This window comes from Patella vulgata, chromosome 2 (genome assembly GCF_932274485.2).
Source record: "Patella vulgata chromosome 2, xgPatVulg1.2, whole genome shotgun sequence".
In the NCBI taxonomy this organism is placed as follows: Eukaryota; Metazoa; Mollusca; class Gastropoda; family Patellidae; genus Patella; species Patella vulgata.
The window spans coordinates 8859866-8882546 of NC_065880.2; the positions used below are offsets into that span (position 1 = coordinate 8859866).

The following is a 22681-nucleotide window of genomic DNA, read 5'->3' on the forward strand; positions in this document are numbered from 1 at the left end:
GTCATGTGACGGGCACTTGACAACAGCGTCATCATGGCTGACAGATGAAGCTTCAAGAAAAATAAAAACAGAAACCCGTCGTTTAATAAACTGCGAAAATGGACAGTGGTAATATTTAATATTTCTGTTGTTTTATTTTATTTCCGTGTAATCTGTAGATTTAAAAAAAAGTAAAAAAAGCCTTCCACAAGGACATGACACTGCCCTTACTTGACATTGTTGATGCTGATAGTAAAACGACTTTGATTTTCGTCAAAAAAGTAACTCAAAACGTGATTTGGCTTTTTGTTGTTTTTGAGTTTTTGCTTCTGTAAATTATAAATGAGCGATCAATATTTATTCAAAATTGTGTTTCCTCCCAGAATCTAAATGTACTCTGAAATCGTATAACCAACAAAACAAATTAAGGATTGATGTAAGATAGTCTACAAACGGTTCAAACAATTTTTTTAGGCCCGAAAAAAAAGGATGCTGAGTGAAACTCAATTGTACCACTGTGCAGCTAGCACATCCATTGATCATAAAGACTTGAAATTTACAGGCTTAAAAATAAGGCCCCTGTCGGTCTGTCAGGCAGAGAGAGAGAAAGGAGTCTCTAGCAGTGGGAGGAAACTGGAGGACCCGGAGAAAACCCACAAGGTTGGGCAGGTGACCCTACTCCTTGTCACGTACAGCCGGGGAATCGAAACCACACCAGTTGACTCTATGACAAACCTTATGATACAGCGTGCACTTGCTAACCATTCGGTCATCCAACCCCCCAGTCTGTCAGACATTTTTGGGCAAAAATTCAGACTTCAACTTTCAAGGCACAATCACTCACAGGTCTTATTATGTTGTCTCATGTTATGTTATTCCGCAGAACATCCATTTTCATAAATAATGATTGATATTATTTAGATATTTTTAAACGTATATTATGCAAGAGCTAAATCTGCCTATTGCAGGTCTTTCTTTAGGCCTGCATGTTATATAAACTATTAATTACATGTAGACATTAATTAACTTATCCAGGCCATAATCAACTCTTGATGGCATCGCTAGCCTGTGATGTTTACTGGATTACAATCCGATCTGCTACTCAACGCTCATCAATGATTAAATAAAAAAATGGATAATCGAGACTATGTTTTTTATCGTAACGACTTTAGTAATGATGATCGAGGCTATGCTTAAAATTAAATCGCTAAATTCTCAGTTCAGAGTGGATTAATTTGACTGAAATTTTCAGCAAATTCCCTTTAAATTATCTAGTTTTTAACTATTATAGTGAGAACTGCCAGCTCTTTATCTAATCTCCCATATATAATGTATCTTTAATTAGGTATGAATAATTTAGAAGCTTTAGTTGAAGATGAAGATGAGGAGATTGATAACGAAGAAGAGCCAGAAGAAGCAGGAGTTCTTGTAAGTTTTATATTAATACACAGCAGCTTTACTAGTAGTAGTTTCCATCCCTGGGAGTCACCAGAAGTTTTATATTAATACACAGCAGCTTCACTAGTAATAGTTTCCATCCCTGGGAGTCACCAGAAGTTTTATATTAATACACAGCTGCTTTATTAGTAGTAGTTTCCATCCCTGGGAGTCACCAGAAGTTTTATATTAATACACAGCAGCTTCACTAGTAGTAGTTTCCATCCCTTGGAGTCATCAGAAGTTTTATATTAATACACAGCAGCTTCACTAGTAGTAGTTTCCATCCCTGGGAGTCACCAGAAGTTTTATATTAATACACAGCAGCTTCACTAGTAGTAGTTTCCATCCCTGGGAGTCACCAGAAGTTTTATATAAATGCATAGCAGCTTAATTGTTATAGCACTTAGCACTAGTAGTAGTTTCCATCCCTCAGATAGAGAGAGATGGGGTTTAATGTCCACTCGAAACAAACTAGGTCATTTTGGGACTAACATATTGTTCAATTTTATTTCAATAATTCGCTTGCGTGAAGGGGTCTTTAGCAGTGGGAGGAAACCGGAGGACCCAGAGAAAACCAATGAGGTTGAATTGGCGACCCTACTCCTTGTCATGTACAACCAGGGAATCGAAACCACACCAGTAGATTCAATGAAAGACCTTATGATACCGTCTCTACACACAATTGCAACTCATTAATATTCATAAGCTCTTGAATATTCATGTTAACGTCAATACAGATTATTTTTTATTTTTCAGCAAAGTTCAGAAGAATCTGGTAATGAAGATGAAGATGGAAACGTAACGACGAAAGAAGCGAATAAATTTGATATTTTATGCGATGGCGTTGTTGGTTCGATGGCATTGGTCCAGACCAGTGTACAGGAATTACTGGCGTTTAAAGATGAATTAATAAAACATGCTTTACCACCATCAGTTCTTATAAAATTAACAACGGCCTGTGGACGAGTGTTCAGAAGGTTTGTACTTATTGTTGTGTATAATCTGCAGATGAGTGCCAAACTTTTGCCATTGGTGGGGGGTTGGATGGCTTAATGGTTAGCATGTGCGCGTTGTATCATAAAGTCTGTCATTGAGTCAACTGCCGTGGTTTTGATTCCCCGGTTGTACGTGACAAGGAGTAGGGTCGCCTGTCCAACCTCGTGGGTTTTCTCCGGGTCCTCCAGTTTCCTCCCAGTGCTAAAAAAGACCCCAACATGCAAGTGAATTATTGAAATAAAATTAAACCTTATGTTAGTCCCGAAATGACCTAGTTTGTGTCAAGTGGACGTTAACCCCATTTCTCTCTTTCTCTCTCTTTCGCCATTGGTCAATTTTTACTTCTGGAATGATAAATACGATCTTTTATGCATTGTTAAGAATCATGGTAAAATAGTTGATAAATTAGTAAAAACAGTTTAATTCTATATTTCAATTTGATTTATGAATTAAGATAATCGTAGAAATTGTTTATCAATCTGATTAAAACACAGATCCCATTTCGTTTCTTTTTTTATAGTTCAAAATTTCGTTTTACTTGTCTTTACTACACTAGGATCAGGAAGAGTTGCTATATTACCGGCGTTCTGGTTGAAGTGAGGGATTAGCCAATGAAACGATCTGTCACGGCAAGTTTTTAGCATGAGGTGCACGGAACTGTGGGTAAGCCACTAGAAATGTCAACGCTGATTGATTAATCAATGTCTGACGTCATAAGGTCAAAAGCCGTTCGTACAATCCCTTACGCGACCTTCCAGTACAACTGACCAAATCTTCATGTATTGTAGGCCATCGAAAGTATAAAAAAACAAAACAAAATATAGATCTGTATTTTAATCCGATTGGTTGTTTATTTATAGTTTTTATGTGTAAATACAGCATTATGTTTTTGTTTACAGTGTTAGTGATCAGAGTAAACCAATCAATGAATTAGTCCGAATGGTTCATGTTTATTCGACACCTTGGGAGGAGAAGAGTGCAGCATTAAAGAAATTACACGATGATTACGAGAATAAACAACGACAACTGAATATAGCTATTAAACGATTGCAGTTAGTAGATGCACATGTAAGATTATAATACTCTTTACAGTCACAATCAACGCTCTCGTTTCGGTCAACGCTCTTGTTTTGGTATCCAATGAGACGGAAAACCGAGGAACCGTGTATACAGTGGTGTGTACGTAAAAGATCCCTTGGCATTTGGAATTCGATATAAGAGTAGGCCATAGTGCCACTGCCCGGGCAAAACTACCTTCATAGCACACTGTATGGCTTTGGCCCGTCTTCATTAGCCCAGTCGGAGTAGAACATTAAACCCCATTTCATTTGTTTCGATTTCTTCTATTTGCTAAAGACAAATACGCTCAAAAGAGTTTTGAAATAAAATTGTTCCGGCTTGTAAATAATGATTTTGAAAGAGAGAGAGAAAAATAAATGGGGTTTAACATCTACTCGACACAAACTAGGTCATTTTGGGACAAACATGGCTCAATTTTATTTCAATAATTTGCTTACGCGTAGGGATCTGTAGCAGTGGGAGGAAACCTGAGGACCGGGAGAAAACCCACGAGGTTGGACAGGCGACCCTACTCCTTGCCTTATACAACCGGGGAATCAAAGCCACGTCAGATGACTCAATGATACAACGTGCACACGCTAACCATTCGGCCATCTATCCCCCACCCCCTCTAAATGATTTTGAACCTGACATTATTAGTATTATGTCGACAAGTCTGACAAGGCCTGAAGTTGTGTCTGACATTGTCAGTGATGAGCATCTTATTTACAGGCTGGCATATGTTAGTCCCAAAATGACCTAGTTTGTAATCTTTAAGTGGCATTTAGCGATTGGGAAACACATTAACAGAACACAATTTCTATAGGAAACAATCACTAGTTTTTATTCTAAAAGCACGACGTTTGACAAGTGTCCTCTTATTGTTATCTAATTGCTGCTGCCTGGGCAAAATTTTCCCTCATAACACACTGCATGGCGTATGCCCATCTTTATAAGCCCCCTACAGTGCAGAGAAGTAAATTTTAACCTAATTTTATTTAATTTTTTTTAGTCAAAGAGGATAGCTAAAGAGAAGTAAATTTTAACCTAATTTTATTTTGTTTATTTTTTTTAGTCAAAGAGGATAGCTAAAGAGAAGAGAATAATGAACTGGGAGAAAGTTTTTGCGAAGGTCACAAGTAATAAAGGTCATGGAAGAAGATGGAAATTTTTAATAGAAACGATCAAACAAAAAGCTAAAATGGGGTAAGTGTTGTTTTTTTTTAAAATGTCATAATTATGGATAATATGCGAGGAAAATTTAGTTGTCTTTTCTTAGTTGAGTTGGATTAAACAGTATTTATTTCCAACATTTTGAACAATTTAAAATGAAATGAAATAGGGTTTAACGTCCTACTGTTCTGCTCCGAATGCGCTAATGAAGACTGCCTTTAACATCTACAGAACAATTTAAAAACATTTAGAATAGGATAGAAAACATGCTAAAGGAGGCTTATATTAATTTTCTTCATTATCGGTAGGTTGTATAATATAATGTACAGTTTGCTTCATTATCGGTAGGGTGTATGATATGATGTACAATTTCTAGTAATATAGACATTATTATATTTGTGTTTTTACGATTGCTTATTGACTTCACTTTACCATTCACCAAGGAGTCATGGTGGCTCACTGGATTTTTGGGGGTTGATGTCCGAATAGTTAGCGTGTTCGAACTGTATCATAAGGTCTGTCATTGAGTCAACTGGCGTGGTTTTGATTCCCCAGTTGTATGTGACAAGGAGTAGGGTCGCCTGTCCAACCTTGTGGGTTTTCTCCGGGTCCTCCAGTTTCCTCCCACTGCTAAAGAGCCAAGGCGCAAACGAATTATTGAATTAAAATTGAACCATATGTTAGTTCCGAAATGACCTAGTTTGTTTTGAGCGGACGTTAAACCCCATTTCTCTCTCTCTCTCCCCATAGTTTAATTGTTGTGATATTGTGGTATTGATGACTATTCTGTTTATTTAGGTTTGAACATGTACAAGAATATACAAGGTCATTAGAAGAATCATCTGCATCTGAATCCGAGGACGAGGATGAAGATACAATGGTCGCTCAACAATCAAGTCGTGACGTCGATAGCATGGAAGCCAGTAGTCTAGATACCAGTCAGAAACAACAATCAGTATGTAAAACTAGTGGGGGGGGGGGGGGGATGGCCGAATGGTTAGCACGTGCGTGCTGTATCATACAGTCTGTCATTGAGTCAACTGGCGTGGTTTCGAGTCCCCGGTTGTATGTGACAAGGCGTAGGGTCATCTGTCCAACCTCGGTGGTTTTCTCTGGGTTCTCCGGTTTCCTCCCACTGCTAAAAACCCTTACGCGCAAGCGAATTATTGAAATAAAATGGAACCATGTGTTAGTCCTGATATGACCTAGTTTATGTTGAGTGGACTTTAAGCCCCATTTCTCTCTCTCTCATGTAAAACTAGACTTTCTTATCCCATGTTAAAGGGCCATTATGGGAGATTAGATAATGTAAATAGAATATGCTAAAAATGTCAGTCGAATTGCTTCACTCTGAACAGAGATATTACCTTTTGAATTTTAGGCCCAGCCTTGATCATCATTACTAAAGTCGGTACGATAAAAACAAAGTCTTGATTATCCATTTATCGATTTGATTATTTTTCAAAAAATTTATTCCAATCCGCTAAATATCTTAGGCTAGCGATGACATCGAGAGTTGATTATGGTCTGGATAAGTTAATTAATGTCTAGTTAATAATTTAGATAACATTTAAGGCCTAAAGAAAGATGTGTAATAGGCAGGTTTAGATCTTGCATAATGTATGTTTAACAACCCATGATCCGACAGTTGGAATACGATGGAAAGTAGCCAGAAGCCAAAAATGCTCCGTTTCGGCAAAATGTCTCTCCTAGCGTTTTCCCATCCCAGGGGTTTGACATTTCAATATTTTCCTACGCAAGGAACTTCTAGGTTGTGTCTGTAATTAAAAGACAATATATTTGTTGTTACTGAGATAGGCAAAGCAATTGATCTGTTCACATGAATTGTTATATGATGTTTATTTCTTGCAATATCTGTGTAGTTTGTCTTGTCCGTAGGTTTGTCTTGGTGGTTTCGTAGACCCTATAGCTTAATGATTTCTTCTTGTTTATTAGGAATTCTGTATATTATAAATAATATTCTTGTTACCTAGGAAACGGCTGTAGAGACTGAAGTAGATGAAAGTCGAGGAGAAGTGGAATCAGTTCAGTCTAGTGAGCCTGAAGAACCTGTTGTTGCCGAGACAACTGTAGAGCAAGTTGAAGATCTAGTAGAAAGTGTTCAAAGTGTAGAAGAAGTAGAAAGTGGAACCGTTTCTCCCAAGGTATGCATTAAGGCAAATCATAGCAGGGGCTAAGTCAGAGGGACACAGTGGCGCGCTTTGCGTCATGGTTTTGAATTTTTTTGCCCCATTGAGTTTTTGTGCCCTCTTGCAAATGGCAAAAATCCTGCGTTTCAATACAGTTTCCAACATTGTAATCATAATTATAATGCTTAACCAGTGTCAAACTTATACTGTGGGTCAGATATGCTACACTGGGAGGAACCCTCCCCCTTCCCCTGCTCACATATATAACTATTGTTTTTTGGGGGCCTGGACGGCATCTTGTTCCTCGTGTAAAATCATGGATCACCATGCCCCTGAATCAGATTATCTCTATGGAGGCTCAGTGAGTTAGGTGCTGGTTCAATGACCAGGTGGTCCCAGGTTCAATCACTGGTTGTAGAGAAAGTTTTTTAAGGATTTCTCAGCATAGTTTCCCTTTGTCAGTGGTTCCAGGACAGAAGGTCTGTCAAGGAATTAATTCCTTTTAGAAATTTAAATTGCAAAACCTTGTAGCATTGTTTTTAAATCATCGTCAAATCCTTATATGAGACTCATTACCTTAAAGTAAGAAAAATAGATTACCAGATTTCCTTTAATTTTATTTGTATGATTTAATAAATGTGAAATATTATATTAAATTAGAGGGTGAGATTTGGAAGTGAACAAGCACCTGTTATTGTGAAACCACCGACGACGGAGACGGCCGTATGGACGGGAGAACCCGACTATGATGTTTATCTTTATGTGAGAATATTTCAACCACAAGGCCTGGATAGTCACGACTTAAAATGTTCGTTAACGTACGATAATCAGATGTTTAAAACGGGTGTGTTGGATTTACAGGATGAGGTGAGATTTAGATTTGATATTTAGATCTATATAAAAAAAATACTTTAGATGGTCCGTTAAATATGTATGTATGATTTATATACATATATCTGGCTATTCCTGCTATAATAGTTTCGGAAGCTATGGTGGCTAAGTGGGTAAGACGCTGGCTCACTAGCCTGGAGGTCACGTGTTCGATCCCTGCATTGGCCGAAAAAGTTCATAAAGATTTTCCGACAGTGATGCAGGATGAAGGACCTGACAAGGACAGCTCTCTAGTCATTCGGATAGGACAGAAAACAAGGTCCCGTGTATACATTGGAATGCACGTAAAAGGCTCCTTGGCAGTTGGAATTTGATATAAGAGTAGGCCATAGTACGTTGCCCGGGCAAAATTTCCCTCATAGCACACTGTATGGTGTATGCCTGTCTTCATTAGCCCAGTTCGGAGCAAAACAGTAGGACATTAAACCCCATTTCATTTCTTTTCAGTGCTATAATAGTTTGATAATAAAATAGAAATATATAGAAAATTTCAGTCAAATTACTTTATTCTGAGTGAAGTTATCACAGTTTTGGGGGAGGATAAGATCGTTATGTTGGTAGGGCAGGGCGGCGGTGGAGAGGGTGGGGAGGAAATATTTTTGTGTTGTGATCTATTATTTTATATTTTTACAGGTAGTAGAAGATTTACCTGTTAGTCCAACTAGACCACCAGCTGCAGGTCGACATCAAGGTAGGCATATTTATCTATATCTTTCTATCCCCTGGAGCCACGGTGGCTAAGTGGGTTCGACGCTGGATCGCTAGTCTAAAGGTCATGTGTTTGATCCCTGCATTGGTCAAGAAAGTTCGTCAGGAATTTCCAGCATGGTTTCTCCTTGTCAGTTGTGCAGGACGGAGGTCCTGATAATGACAGCTGTCTAGTCGTTCGGATGGGACAAAAAAAACCCCAAGGACCTGTGTATACATTGGCGTGCTCGTAAAAGATCCCCATAGTGCCGCTGCTTGGGCAAAATTGTTTCCCTCATAGCATACTGTATGGCATATGTCCGTCTGCATTAGCCCTGTCGTAGCAGAACAGTATGACGTTAAACCCCATTTCATTCTATTTCATTTCTCTACCCCCTTCTCCTCCACCAACTAGACCACCAGCCGCAGGTAGACAACAAGGTAGATATTCGAACAACTGAACTTTTCCTTTCCGGCCCCTCCATCCTGCATCACTGACAAATGGAAACCAGGTCTATGATATTTGTGTTTTTTCATTCTATTTTTATGAATTTGTTGTATTTATTTTAGCCGACAGATCACCGCTAGTAGAAGATCCACCACCTAAAAATCATGGAAAGTAAGACTATATTATTGTTCTTTTTCTCTAATGAAGAGGTGGGGGGGCCAAATGGTTAGCCTGTGCGTGCTGCATCATAAGGTCTGTCATCTAGTCAACTGGTGTGGTTTCTATCTCCCGGTTGTACATGACAAGGAATAGGGTCGTCTGTCCAACCTCGTAGGTTTTCTCTGGGTCCTCCGGTTTCCTCCCTCGGGACTAACATACAGTTTTAATTTTATTTCAATCAGTCGCTTGCATGTAGGAGTTTTTAGCAGTGGGAGGAAACCGAAGTTAGACAGGGAATCGAAATCACACCACTTGATTCATTGATTGACCTTATGATGAAACGTGCCTCCCAACCCCCTTGAAAAAATTATATAATTGTCATCTGTTTTTTACATTAAGTTTTGTAGCTCACAGAACTATTATACAGCCAATCTGTAGCTCACAGAACTATTATACAGCTCATCTGGAGCTCACAGAACTTTCGAAAGGCTCGCAGAACTATTGTACAGCCCATCGAAAGGCTCACAGATTTATTGTACAACCCTTCGAAAGGTTCACAGCTATTCGATGAGACTCTGGTGGTTGGTGTTACTCGATGGAGGTTGTCGAGGTGCCAAGGGATATAAATCCTAATGATTCGCTGATATTTTGATAGTTGTATTTTACTTAAAAAAATATCATTATATAATGGTTCGATGCCAAACTGATTACCTATCTATATTTCACTGTAACTTTGTATTTTCTATAAAACAAAGTAACATATTTCCTGATTCAGATACGAAGAATTCACAGTCAGTTTGGACGTTGATGATATGAAATCTACCAAAGATGGAACAAGTTCAAAACCTAAACATATCCAGTTTGCTATTCAACATGGACAATTTGAAGAAATTATTGCCATGGCAACAGTAGATGTAACAGATTTACAACAATTGGTGAGTTCAGATTATTTCAGATTATTTACAACTTTAATATCGTCCCACATGGTGCACCACATGTTCCTGAAGCAACGACTGCGAGTTTTACAATATCTAGACGCTGCTACACTGGTCTACAATTCTCGAACTTATATCTTCTTTAACACAGACACGTGAACGATAGCGTCCAATCAGAGGTTGTAACACAAACACACTAAAATCAAACATGGGGTCCTCCACGGAAATCTTGACTTTGAACGAACCTTGAGCTTTGCAACTCGATTATCACAGATTAGAAATATTAGCTGGAAAGTGCGAGACTTGGTATTCGCGTTGATCGAGGAATCTGATAGGCTCCCTAGCTGGATCAGTATCCAATCAAAATTAGTGCAGAAATATGCAGAGTATTACATGAAGGGCTTGATAAGATGTACATAGTTAAAGCGAGATCAAGACTTCTATTGAAGATGGGTGCACCGTTACTTGTTATAGCTTCAGATGTACACAAGTTCGAATTAAGAGCGGGGCTGTATGGGCTGCAGTCTGTTGACCCACAAATTAGTTCTAAAGACAAGTTTTTGTACCATAAATAAATTTGTTGTTTGGGAGGGTTGGATGGCCAAATGGTTAGCACGTGTGTGTTGTATCATAAGGCCTGTCGTTGAATCAACTGGCGTGGTTTCTAATCCCCAATTGTACGTGACAAGGAGTAGGGTTTCCTGTCTAACCTCGTGTTGTCTCTGGGTCCTCCGGTTTCCTCCCACCGCTAAAGACCCCTACATGCAAGCAATTATTGAAATAAAATTAAACCATGTGTTAGTCCCGAAATGACCTAGTCTGTGTCAAGTGGATATAAAACCCCATTTCTCTCTCTCTCCCTATACTTGATTCTTGGGGAATATGAGCAACGAGTTGGTCTTGGGTATCAACAAACCTCTGTATGTCACTGGATAAACAACCCAACTATACTATTCAAAAAAAGTAGGGGATATTTGATTTTTAAGTGTTATTAAAGTCACTTAATGAAACTGACAAAGAAACAAATGACAAAATGAAATGAAGTTCACATTCATCGATTTATTCCAAATGATCGTTAGACTAAGTAAGGCACAGACTGACCATTATAAGGGTAAAATGATACCCGGGGTCAAACAGCAAAGTTACCACAGCATCACAACCAAGTCAGTAACGGGTAAATCCTCCTCTGTTTGCCAAACAAGCATTGATCCGACGTGGCATACTCCTAATGAGACGTCTAAGGTCATTTTGGTCCAGATTGTCCCATTCCTGTTGCAACGCAGCAGCAAGTTCTTGGACATTGGCAGGACGTTGTTGACGTTGACGTAACCTCTGTCCAAGCATGTCCCAGACATGCTCGATGGGGGAGAGGTCGGGACTCAGTGCTGGCCAAGGTAATGTGGTGATGTTCTGTTGTTGGAGGTAACCTGTAACGATCCTGGCCCTGTGACATCTTGCGTTGTCATCCTGGAAGATGAAACGGCGGCCATGACGTCGTGCGAACGGCACAACATGGACTGCCAAGATGTTGTCCCGGTAGTACTGGCCTGTAACACGCCCTGCAACAACATGTAAAGCCGTTCTTCCAGCAACAGTGATGCCTCCCCACACCATAACAGAACCACCCCCAAATCGATCATGTCTGATGACGTTAACGTCTTGGAAGCGCTCGTTTCGACGACGCCACACCCTCCTACGTCTGTCCAAAAAATCAACAGTGAACCTTGACTCATCTGAAAACATCACATTGCTCCAGCGTCGATTATCCCAGTGTTGACGATCCCTACACCAACGACGTCTTGCCTGAATGTGATGATCTCTCAAACAAGGGATCACGCGAGGACGTCGGGCGCGAAGGTGACCCCTATGCAGTCGATTCCGAATCGTCTGGCCACTCACTCTCACACCAGTGTCTGTTTGAAGACGAGCGCTGATCTGATTTGCTGTGATGACACGATTTCTCAAGGCCAAGGTACGGATAAATCGATCCTGGGCTTGAGTTGTCGCCCTTGGTCGACCTGAGCGTGGTCTGTCCTGTACAGATTGTGTATCACGGTATCTGGACCATAGCCTGCTTATGACAGACTGAGAAACATTCATCGTCCGCGCCACAACCGCCTGTGTTGTGCCGATCTGTAGCATGCCAAGGGCACGTAACCTTTCATTTTGGGTAAGCCGACGCATATCAAAATTTGTTTTCTGGTCACTAAAACAATTAAACTGATGTTTCCACCCTGGAATATAATGCCACAATGACTGTAACATTCAAAGTCAGAGTCGTGCAAATCTTGGGTTGGACCCCCATGATGATCCCAAGCATCACATGCATTCCATGCGGTAGCTATTGGTGCGTTTGGGCGTCAAATGTAACTGGAAATGTTTCTTCTGTTAGGTTCTATAGTGACTTTTTTCGTAGTCATTTGCATATTTTAGTATTATGCCCCCAAAATCAAATATCCCCTACTTTTTTTGAATAGTATATATGCTTTATCATGACAACTGAAGTAACTCATTATTATTCATATATACAAAGATCATGAATATTCATAATGACTGATCTGGCATGAATTTATTTTATTTTATTTCTGACATCAGGGCTTACAGACAGTTTATCTACCAGCACCGAGAGGTGATGATGTCATTTTACGAACAGATGATGACCAAGACTCGATAGACTCTCTCTCGGATTCCATGGATATATCAATAAATGATGCTGCCTCAGAAAAAAGCCTCGCTATTAAAGATGAAGTGTTGAAGAACGTCGATCCGATTCCGTTTCCTCTGTTTTCACTGAAACCCGGTCGGGGTAGTACAGGGCCAGCAGGATCTCTACCTGTTATATTTTATTGGGGTAAAAGACCAAGGCCGCAATATTTCAACAGACAATCAGGTGCATATTAATTACTCTTTCATGTTTTGTGTCATTACACACATGGGAGGTTGGATGGCCGAATGGTTAGCACGTGCGCGCTGTAGGCCTATCATAAGGCCTGTCATTGAGTCAACTGGTGTGGTTTCGAATCCCCGGTTGTACGTGACAGGGAGTAGGGTTTCCTGTCCAACCTCATGGGTTTTCTCCGGGTCCTCCAGTTTCCTGCCACTGCTAACGACCCTACGCACAAGCGAATTATTGAAATAAAATTTTTAAAAAACATATGTTAGTCCCAAAATGACCTAGTTTGTGTCGAGTGGATGTTAAACCCCATCTCTTTATCTCTCTCATTTCACAAACAGAGAACTATTTACTTTGTCAGTGATGCAGGACGGAGGGCCTGACAAGGACAGCTGTCTAATCATTCGGATGGGACAAAAAAACGAGGTCCTGTGTATACATTGGCATGCACGTAAAAGATCCCTTGGCAGTTGGAAGTCGATATAAGATTAGGCCATAGTGCCGCTGCCCGAGCAAAATTTCCCTCATAGAACACTGTATGGCTGTCTTCATTAGCCCAGTTGGAGCAGAACAGTAGGACGTTAAGCTCCATTTCATTTCAATTCGTTTGTGGATTCTCTCCCTTGAGATCAGCAAATTGATGAAACAGTTATTCTCAAATTTTATTTGGGAGGCGTAACGGGGGTAATGCTGCGTTTACATCTCCCCCCCCCACCCGTCCCAAAGTTTAATATCTTTATATCAGAGACACTTTGTTTCTTTAACTGGTTTTCATATTATTTATGTTTTAGGTACCTTGGGACTGAGTGATCTAGTCTATGATTTGACGGGAATAGATTTACGAACTACAACAAAGGAAGATTTACATAAAGAAGCTCGTGATAGAGCAAGTTCAGCGATACAGTTTACTCCCGAACCCAGAGAGGTAACAATCCCACAATTCTCACTGTTATTCGAGTTGATCAAATTTGATTGTTCAGGTCAGGACATGAGGTTAATTCATTCATCTTGTTCAACACTTGCACTTTAGATCATAAGGTCTGTCATTAAGTCAGGTAGTCAAGTAATCTAACACCTACACTTTAACACCTGTCATTAAGTCTTGGGGTTAGAGGGGGTCAAGTGGTGTAACATAACATATATGCTTAAGTATGTGACAAAGAGAAAGGTCGCCTGTCAAACTACATGGGTTGTCTTCCACTGCTGAAAGATTCCTACATGTTAATACAAATCATTCTAATTAAAACACAGATCCTATTTCGTTTTGTTTTTTATAGTTCAAATTTTCATTTTACTTGTCTTTACTACACTTGGATCTGAAAGAGTTGTTATATAATCCGTGTTCGTGAGGGATTAGCCAATGGAATGGCCTGTTACAGCACGTTTTTGGCGTGAGGTGCTCGGAACTGTGGGTAACCCACTAGAAACAGCAACACTGATTGGTTAATCAAATGTCTACCATCATAGGGTCAAAAGCCGTTCATATGACCTCTGATGTGACCTTCCACTACAACTGGTCAGATCTTTATGTAGTATAGGCCATCGAAAGTATAAATAAACGAAAAAAAAATTGGATCTGTATTTTATTCAGATTGGATAGAAATTGATAAATAATGATATGCAATGATCTGTATAGACAAAAGATGTCTTGATTGAAATTTGACAGTGCGTACCGATCTGTCATCCATTAACAAGATTATATAATGAAAAACCACATTCCCCATATCTCTAATCTACCTTCTTTTCAAGTTAGAGGGGTTGGATGACCAAATGGTTAGCACGTGTGCATTGTATCATATGGTCTGTCATTGAGTCAACTGACATGGTTTCTATTCCCCAGTAAGGTGAAACAAGGAATGGGGTCGTCTGTCCAACCTCGTCAGTTGTATGTGACAAGGTGGAGGGTCGCCTCGTTTGTTTTCTCCGGGTCCTCCGGTTTCCTCCCACTGCTAAAGACCCATACGTGCAAGCGAAGTATTGAAATAAAATTGAACCATGTGTTAGCTCTGAAATTACCTAGTTAGTGGACTTAAACCCTCTCTCTCTCTCTCTCTCTCTCTCTCTCTCTCTCTCTCTCTCTCTCTCTCTCTCTCTCTCTCTCTTTTCAAGTTAGAATTTTAAGTTAGAAACAAAACAAAATATGAGAAAACATTAAGAACTAGTTAATTTGGATGAATCTACTATCAGGAATGTGATACCATGATATTTTATAAATATATTTTATATTTCAGGAAACGGTTCTAAAATGTGAATTTGATGCAATACAGATAAAACATGAACATGAAATCGAAACTCTACAAAATAAATACGAGTAAGGGAAATAACTCTGATGATATAATATTATTTGTGAACTTTGTAAATAAATATTCCAGAAAGCATACACTGCACTGGGCATGATGAGATGAGGCGACGTTAAACCCATTCCAGTAAATTCCAGGGCCATGGTTTGTATGTGGTTAGGCATCTTGACCAGAATGTTTCAGGGACATGGTTGGCATGTGGTTAGGCATCTTGACCAGAATGTTCCAGGAATACGGTTGACATGTAGTTAGGTATCTTGACCAGAATGTTTCAGGGACATGGTTGCCGTGTGGTTAGGCATCTCAACCAGAATGTTCCATGAAAATGGTTGACATGTAGTTAGGCATCTCAGACAGAATGTTCCAGGGACACAGTTTGCCATGTGGTTAGGCATCTTGACCAGAATGTTCCAGGTTGGGATCATAGTGTGGGCTGAGTAGAATCTTCAACATTTTTCGGACTCTGTTAAAATGCGACTTTTAGTTCGGATAGGAGGACAAGCCTGTGATCCAAACATGTACACATAAAACAATCTTTAAAACTTGGAATTCTCCCCCAAGCATGCTGCATATAACATTGGGAGATGCTAATTGTAGGCCGGTTGGGGAGGTTCGGGCGTTTCTCGGAGTCCAAAGTAGCTGCTTTGAATAAATGAGAATTTTTGGGAATGCTAACCCTAACCCTAAATATATTTTTCAGAACAAGACTACAGGAATTAATGGACAATTTACAATCCATGGTGGAACAACAGAAACAACAAAAAGTTAAATCAGCATCTCCTCGTCCAGCATCAGTAGCTAGTAATAGAAGTACCGGATCAGTCAAGTCTAGCCGATCTGTTAAGTCACGATCCCAACCATCACGTGCCACTCCTACTGTCTCTAGTCCCGTTAAACCAGCTACACCAGTTGAGGTTGCTATGGCACCAGTCACTCCACCTGTTGTTAAATCGGTACCAAGTTTACCATCAAAACCAAAAACTGTCAGGTTAGACAATTCAATTACTTCTTTGGAATTTGAGAGGGTTGGATGGCTGAATAGTTAGTGCGTACGCGTTGTATCATAAGGTCTGTCATTGAGTCAACTGGCGTGTTTCCATTAGAGTCTCCTGTCCAACCTCATGGACTTTCCCTGGGTCTTCCGGTTTCCTCCCACTGCTAAAGAAACCTACTCTCACATATTTAAAAGTTAAATGTTGATAGAACTCGGGTATTTGTTTATCAAGACAACCAAAGAACGAAAATTATTTTCATTTGGTCTAATGTTTATGTTCATATTAAAGAATTGAATATTTTGGATGTGACTATATTTCAGAGCACTACCTCTCCCAACACGTGTGAATAAAAACTTTAAAGTTGGTAAACCATTACCTAAATGGGGTGAAAATCTCCCACAAGATGTAAGTATTGACCGATATTATATCAACATTACTTTTTATCTTTTATTTGTTTCTACATTTGGGGGGTTGGACGGCCGAATGGTTAGCATGTGCGCGCTTTATCATAAGGCCTGTCATTGAGTCAACTGGCGTGGTTTCGAATCCCTGGTGGTACGTGACAAGGAGTAGGGTCGCCTGTCCAACCTCGTGGGTTTTCTCCGGGTTCTCCGGTTTCCTCCCACTGCTAAAGACCCCTACGCGCAATCGAATTATTGAAATAAAATTAAACCATATGTTAGTCCTGAAATGACCTACTAGTTTGTGTTGAGTGGACGTTAAACCCCATCTCTCTCTCTCTCTCTCTCTCTCTCTCTCTCTCTCTCTCTCGTTTATACATTTCATATTGGTATAACTGTAACCTGGATATCATTTAATCTTGTGTATCTAGCACTAATTTCTTTCACTTTCATTTAATATCATATCTTTGTTTTAAAAATTCATAAAAATTATTTAAAATCACCATAAATCATCTAATTTGTACTTGTGTTCAGTTTAAAGCTGACCATTCAATTTTGATAATGAGTGTCCAATTTACAAGAGTTTAATTTCTCTATCCATTGTTTTTCTCTCTCTCTATCAACAAACGTTATTTTGGTCGCCAACTGATTTCAGAATTTTGTTCCAGTATATAGAAAATTGAGGTGTGAGTGTTTTTATTAGAGAAATGTTTTGTCTGTTTTAGTTTTTTGAGAGATTAAAATTATTTGAGGAGGAGAGTAAAATACGGAAACAAGAATTAAACGAGAAAACACTAGAAGAAATAAAATCAAGTTTAGAACAGAAACTGGCCGGTCAACATAAACTGAGTCAACGCGAGGAAGCAATGTACGATGCTTTAAAAGGTATGTTTATGGGGATGGTTGATTGTCAGTCCGGAATGTCCACAACTAAGACAATTACAATCGAGTGTCGAAGTTCTGTCAGTGGGTGGTGTGAGTAGAATTGTGACGTTTCAGCTGTCATGGTTGGTTGAAATATTTTCTCATACAGTCCAGTCGACGCATGCGTTCTAGCCCCAAATCCCCATTTTCACTCGATTGTCATTAATTTGGGGTTTGACACAATTCAATTCCGGGTGTTGGCGTACCATTACTTCAAATATGTGCCAAGTGTACATTATTTATACTAGTTGAAATTTTGGACGTGCGTGATGTATTTCATTGCAAAGCACGTTCGGGGTGTCTGAATTTTAAGTTGTTTAATAGTCTCGAGCTAAAGACATTGCATAATATATTGAAACAACACAAGGGACACTTGAAATACAGATTTGACGTCATCCTTTGATTTTGGCGTACCATTATTTTTCACATAATGGTATGGGCAATGTGCCATGCATACATTATTTATACTAGTTGACATATTTCATTATAATGCACATTCTGGATAGTGTCTGTATTTTAATTGTTTAATGGTCTTGTGCAAGACATTGCGTAATATATAGATATAGTCCTCGGGCTAACGCACTCGTACAATATCAATATATTACTTAATGTCTCGCACTCGACCATTAGCAGAACAGTAGAACGTTAAACCCCATTTCATTTCATTTCATTACTCGACCATTAAACGACACTTATTGTTTGCTGATATTTATTTATTATTATTTTATATCAGATGTGAGTTTACCAGCATTATTTATGCCGTATAAAACAGGGAATGTTTATAATCCACGAGCTCATCAATATTTTCATCCTACAGGTTAGTTTTATTTATTATCCCCGCCCCCAACTAAAATATTTTAAAAATTTGACCAGGGTGATGATCGAAATATGTGCAATCATTATATGTATATATATTGTCTTGTTATGTTTTATATTTTCTCATTGCTTGATAATGACTAGAGAAGCCTCGTTCAGTAATAAGCAGTAATAATATTCCATAGAATTGTCACCTGTATACACTTTAGTTATTCCACTGAAAGTCTTTTGAACATAAGAGATTATTATCAAACAAGAATCTTCAAGACTAATATTCAAATCCTTTGAAAAGAGAGAGTTGGGTTGCCGAATGTTTAGTGCGTGTTCGATCCCTGCATTGGTCGAGAAGGTTCATCATGATTTTTCCGACAGCTGTCTAGTCATTCGGAGGAGACAAAAAAAAACTAGGTCCCATGTATACATTGACATGCACTTAAAAGACCTCTTGGCAGCTGGAATTCAATATAAGACTAGGCCATAGTGCCGCTGCCCAGGCCAAATTTTCCTCATAACACACTGTATGGCGTATGTCCGTCTTCATTAGCCCAGTCGGAGCAGAACAGTAGGAAATTAAACCCCATTTCATTATTTGAACATATTAACACAAGGTACAATTTTTTAGATACACAATTACTGAGTTTAATACTAAGCAACGTTTCGACGAGGATATTCTCGTCTTTATCAAGCAAATGTATTTCAGTTAGTGTTCGCTGTGAGTCCCTAAATACCATTCTAGATACAAGTCTATGTCTAATGTTGATATATTTAATTGTATTCCAGGTTCGACTGATCTACGTTTAACACAACCTCCATCCGTATTTCAACTTCCTCCATTAAAATCAGGAGATGTATCCTTTATTATAATTCTGGTTTTCGATTCCCCAGTCGTTGTGCCAAGGAGTAGAGTCGCCTCTCCAACCTTGCGGGTTTTTCTCCGGGTCCTCCGGTTTTCTCCCACTACTTAAGACCTGATGTGCAAGTGAATTATTGAGATAAAATTGAACCATATGTTACTCCCGAAATGACCTGGTTTGTGTCGAGTGGATTTTATTACTAATTAGGATTCAGTTTACCAGACAAAATAGGTGGGTCATTGAGTTAAGTATGAGCACCGCAACGAATTAAATCCTGGGATCGATTCTGGTGAATGTACACAGAATGTTCGAGCATGGTTTCCCTTTGTCAGTGTTACAGACCCGTGAGCCTGACGAGGAATGGCATCTTAGTCATTCAGAATGGATGAAAAACCGATGTCACATGTACACTGTGTTGTGCACATAAAAAAAACTTATGACAATTTTAACTTTGAATTCAAAATAAAAATAGGCCATGGCGCTGCAATCCCTGTAGCCCAGTAGCTGAATGAATATAAGGTACTGGGTCCCTAGTTTAATCCTAGTGTTGTTTCGAGAAAGTTCCTTATTTTCCCCTATCAGTGATGGGAACAGCCAATCTGTTCAAAACACAGATCCTATTTCGTTTTGTTTTTTATAGTTCAAAATTTCGTTTTACTTGTCTTTACTACACTAGGATCTGGAAGTGTTGTTATATAAGCCACGTTGCAGCGAGTTAGAAACATCAACACTGATTGGTTAATCAAATATCTGGGGTCATAGGGTCAAAAGCCAATCGTATGACCACTGATGCGACCTCCCACTACAAGTGGTCAGATCTTCATGTAGTGTAGGCCATCGAAAATATAAAAAACGAAACGAAATATAGATATGTATTTTGATCAGATTGGTGTATAGAAAAGTTGGAGGTTAAACCCCATTTCATTTCATTTATTAATCTTAACTTTTTGCTAGAAAATGTCTGTATTAAATCTGTTTGATTTGAGTAAAAATTTTAATAAACCAGCTGAATCATGGTTAATGGATCGTTATATACAGCAACAACATCCCGTCCAACAGCCAGGCTTTCCGCGATCTTCAGAACGAACTTTATCGGGTTTTAATCGCTCCACCCAGAATACACCAAGAACCAATCAAATTGTTGATTCCAAGTGCAGTAACTCGATTATAGAACGTCAACCACCAGATGGAGCTAGGCAAGATCAAGAAGTTGAAGCGTGATCAATCATAAGACATTAATTAATTTATAATTTCCGCATAATTGAAAAACTATTTATGTTGCTGTTTTTGAAGGCAAACAAGATCCAGAACGCGAAAGCCTGATCTTTTTTAAGATATATTAATTAATTTATATTTTTCCGGAATAATTAAAAAACACAAAACGTCTCAGTGGCTGTTTCTGTCTGATGTAGGTGTAGGCCAGAGTCTATGATACATGTATATCAAGGTGGGGTGGGGGGGGGGATAGTCAGAATTTCTCAAGTTACATTGTATTGAGTTGTGTAAAATGTTTGTCTAAACATATGTGGTGTGAGTAGATTTGTGATAAAATTAAATGTATCAGCTGATTGGTTGAGATGGTATCATATCCAGGTGGCGCATTAATCAGCTGTTCCGTAGTCTCAATCTTAACTCAGACCACTCTAAAACCTCTGTGATTACATGCTCTACATGTGTTAATCTGGTGTTTCATTGTCTCAGAATTAACTCAGACCACTCTAAAACCTCTGTGATTACATGTCCTACATTTGTTAATCAGGTGTTCCATAGTCTCAATCTAAACTTACACCACTCTAAAACCTCTGTGGTTACATGTCCCACATATGTTAATCTCGTGTTCCATTGTCTCGGACTTAACTTAGTCCACTCTAAAACCTCTGTGGTTACATGTCCTACATGTGTTAATCTGGTGTTCCATAGTCACAGACTTAACTCAGACATCCTTCAAAGAATTGTATTTAGTGTAATTAATTAATTAATATTTAAAGATATATCATGTATTTGATTGATTCCACTGACATCTGATTACAGAAGTGATTAGACTCAGTGACATCACATGTGACTGTTGCATGTTTGCATTACTTGTCAAGTTTTGTGATAATTTACGACAAATACATATTTTCATTTGCCAAATTATTAACAGCATTAAAACATTACTTTAGCTTATATTTTGATATATTTATGAGAAGTCAGATATTCCTGTATTTTGATATTATTATACTGTATGTGTGTACCAGAGTTTTCATCAGTCGGTAGGGAAAGATATTTATTTTAAAGAATATAACAATCCTTAGCATTATCCCAATTTTTTTAAATATTTTTTTTAAGGTTAACTCAATGCTTTTAAGTAAATTATAACCGACAAATGTGTCCAAATTTTTAGTTTTTGTGAAGTTTAAAGGGCCAGTCCCGATAATATTTTGGAGAATAAAACTGCTTAATTTTGTCTTAAAATCCCTTAAAATCCTCTACCTTAGGACCGAGCAACTAACTTAATATATGTGATACGTTTTCAAACAACTTAAACCTGTCTGGAAATGGAGACTGGTGTCCTAAGCTGTATTATGCGGTGTCTGGATAAAACAAGACCTTTATTTTATAAAAATAATGTGTCGGTGACATTTACCTTTCACTATCATGTATAACACATGGGTCATTCACTGTATAAACCTCAAAAGGGATGGGAATCGATTATCAGGTCACCCAACGAAAAAATTGACCCAAACTCATAAAAGGGTTACGTGTCCGGATAAGCAGTTGTGACGTTCACGTCCAAATGACTCAATATTTTGCGCTGAAATTTTGAGACGGGGTAAATACACCATTCCTCTATATTTTGGCGTTTAAATTCCATATGTACTCGGGCTAGTCCCTTTAAAGTATTTCTCTCCATTCATTCTGTAAACTCTTGTGAACAAATCATCCATAAAACAGCTAGATCTATTTGTTAAGGCCAACTCAATTTTCATCAAGGTCGCTGAGATGTATATAAGGTTAGGGCACATGATTGTTGGTGAGACTGTGGGTTAGGGTTAGGGTAAGTGCTAGATCCAGAGTTAGGGTTGGGATTAGTGCTAGCCCTGTTTACATCTCATGACCTTTGACCAAACTTGAAGTTGGCCTTATCAGATAGACCTAACTCCATAAAACAAGGACCTCAGCCTACGACCTTGACCCTTCCTTTTATATCGGATTTCTTATCTCTGATATTACATCTTCCAGCGTAACCTTTGAGTCATGATTTAGTACACTCGAGCCAATCTGGATGCTCCCCCATTAACTTACAATACATAACTTTAGTTGTCTCCCATTAATTTACAATACATAACTCTGTGATTTAGTTGTCTCCCGTTAACTTCTGTGATTTAGTTGTGATGGTCAAAGCTTGTTTTCTGTAAACTGTTGTAAAATACTTCGTAATCCATTGTAAATTTATTGATAACTGTAGATTGTTACTTATTCTTAATGAGCTGTGATATTTCTATTTATTTTTTTTGATAAATAAATTTATTGTGACGGTAGTGGTTTTTGTAGGTTAGTTTTGACTTCTTGTTAATGTATATGATCTGATTAAAACACAG

General features: G+C 38.7%; 1 protein-coding gene across 1 annotated transcript; it reads left to right on the forward strand.

Moving 5' to 3' along the window:
- LOC126809962 (uncharacterized) lies at positions 1–22681 on the forward strand. The gene is made up of 20 exons (XM_050534841.2): positions 1–108; positions 1325–1407; positions 2176–2396; positions 3315–3483; positions 4550–4680; positions 5446–5602; positions 6642–6812; positions 7458–7664; positions 8322–8379; positions 8946–8994; positions 9758–9917; positions 12513–12807; positions 13602–13735; positions 15042–15121; positions 15811–16098; positions 16426–16510; positions 17232–17391; positions 18164–18247; positions 19027–19094; positions 20055–22681. The coding sequence occupies exons 1-20, from the start codon at positions 99–101 to the stop codon at positions 20319–20321; spliced, it is 2877 nt and encodes a 958-aa protein (XP_050390798.2). The 5' UTR covers positions 1–98; the 3' UTR covers positions 20322–22681.

What these genes read in the sequence shown, in the direction of transcription:
- LOC126809962 (XM_050534841.2), top strand. An exon ending in AGCTGCAGGTCGACATCAAG is followed by an intron (nt 8,380 to 8,945) that starts GTAGGCATATTT and finishes TATTTATTTTAG; the next exon opens with CCGACAGATCACCGCTAGTA. An exon ending in AATGTACGATGCTTTAAAAG is followed by an intron (nt 17,392 to 18,163) that starts GTATGTTTATGG and finishes ATTTTATATCAG; the next exon opens with ATGTGAGTTTACCAGCATTA.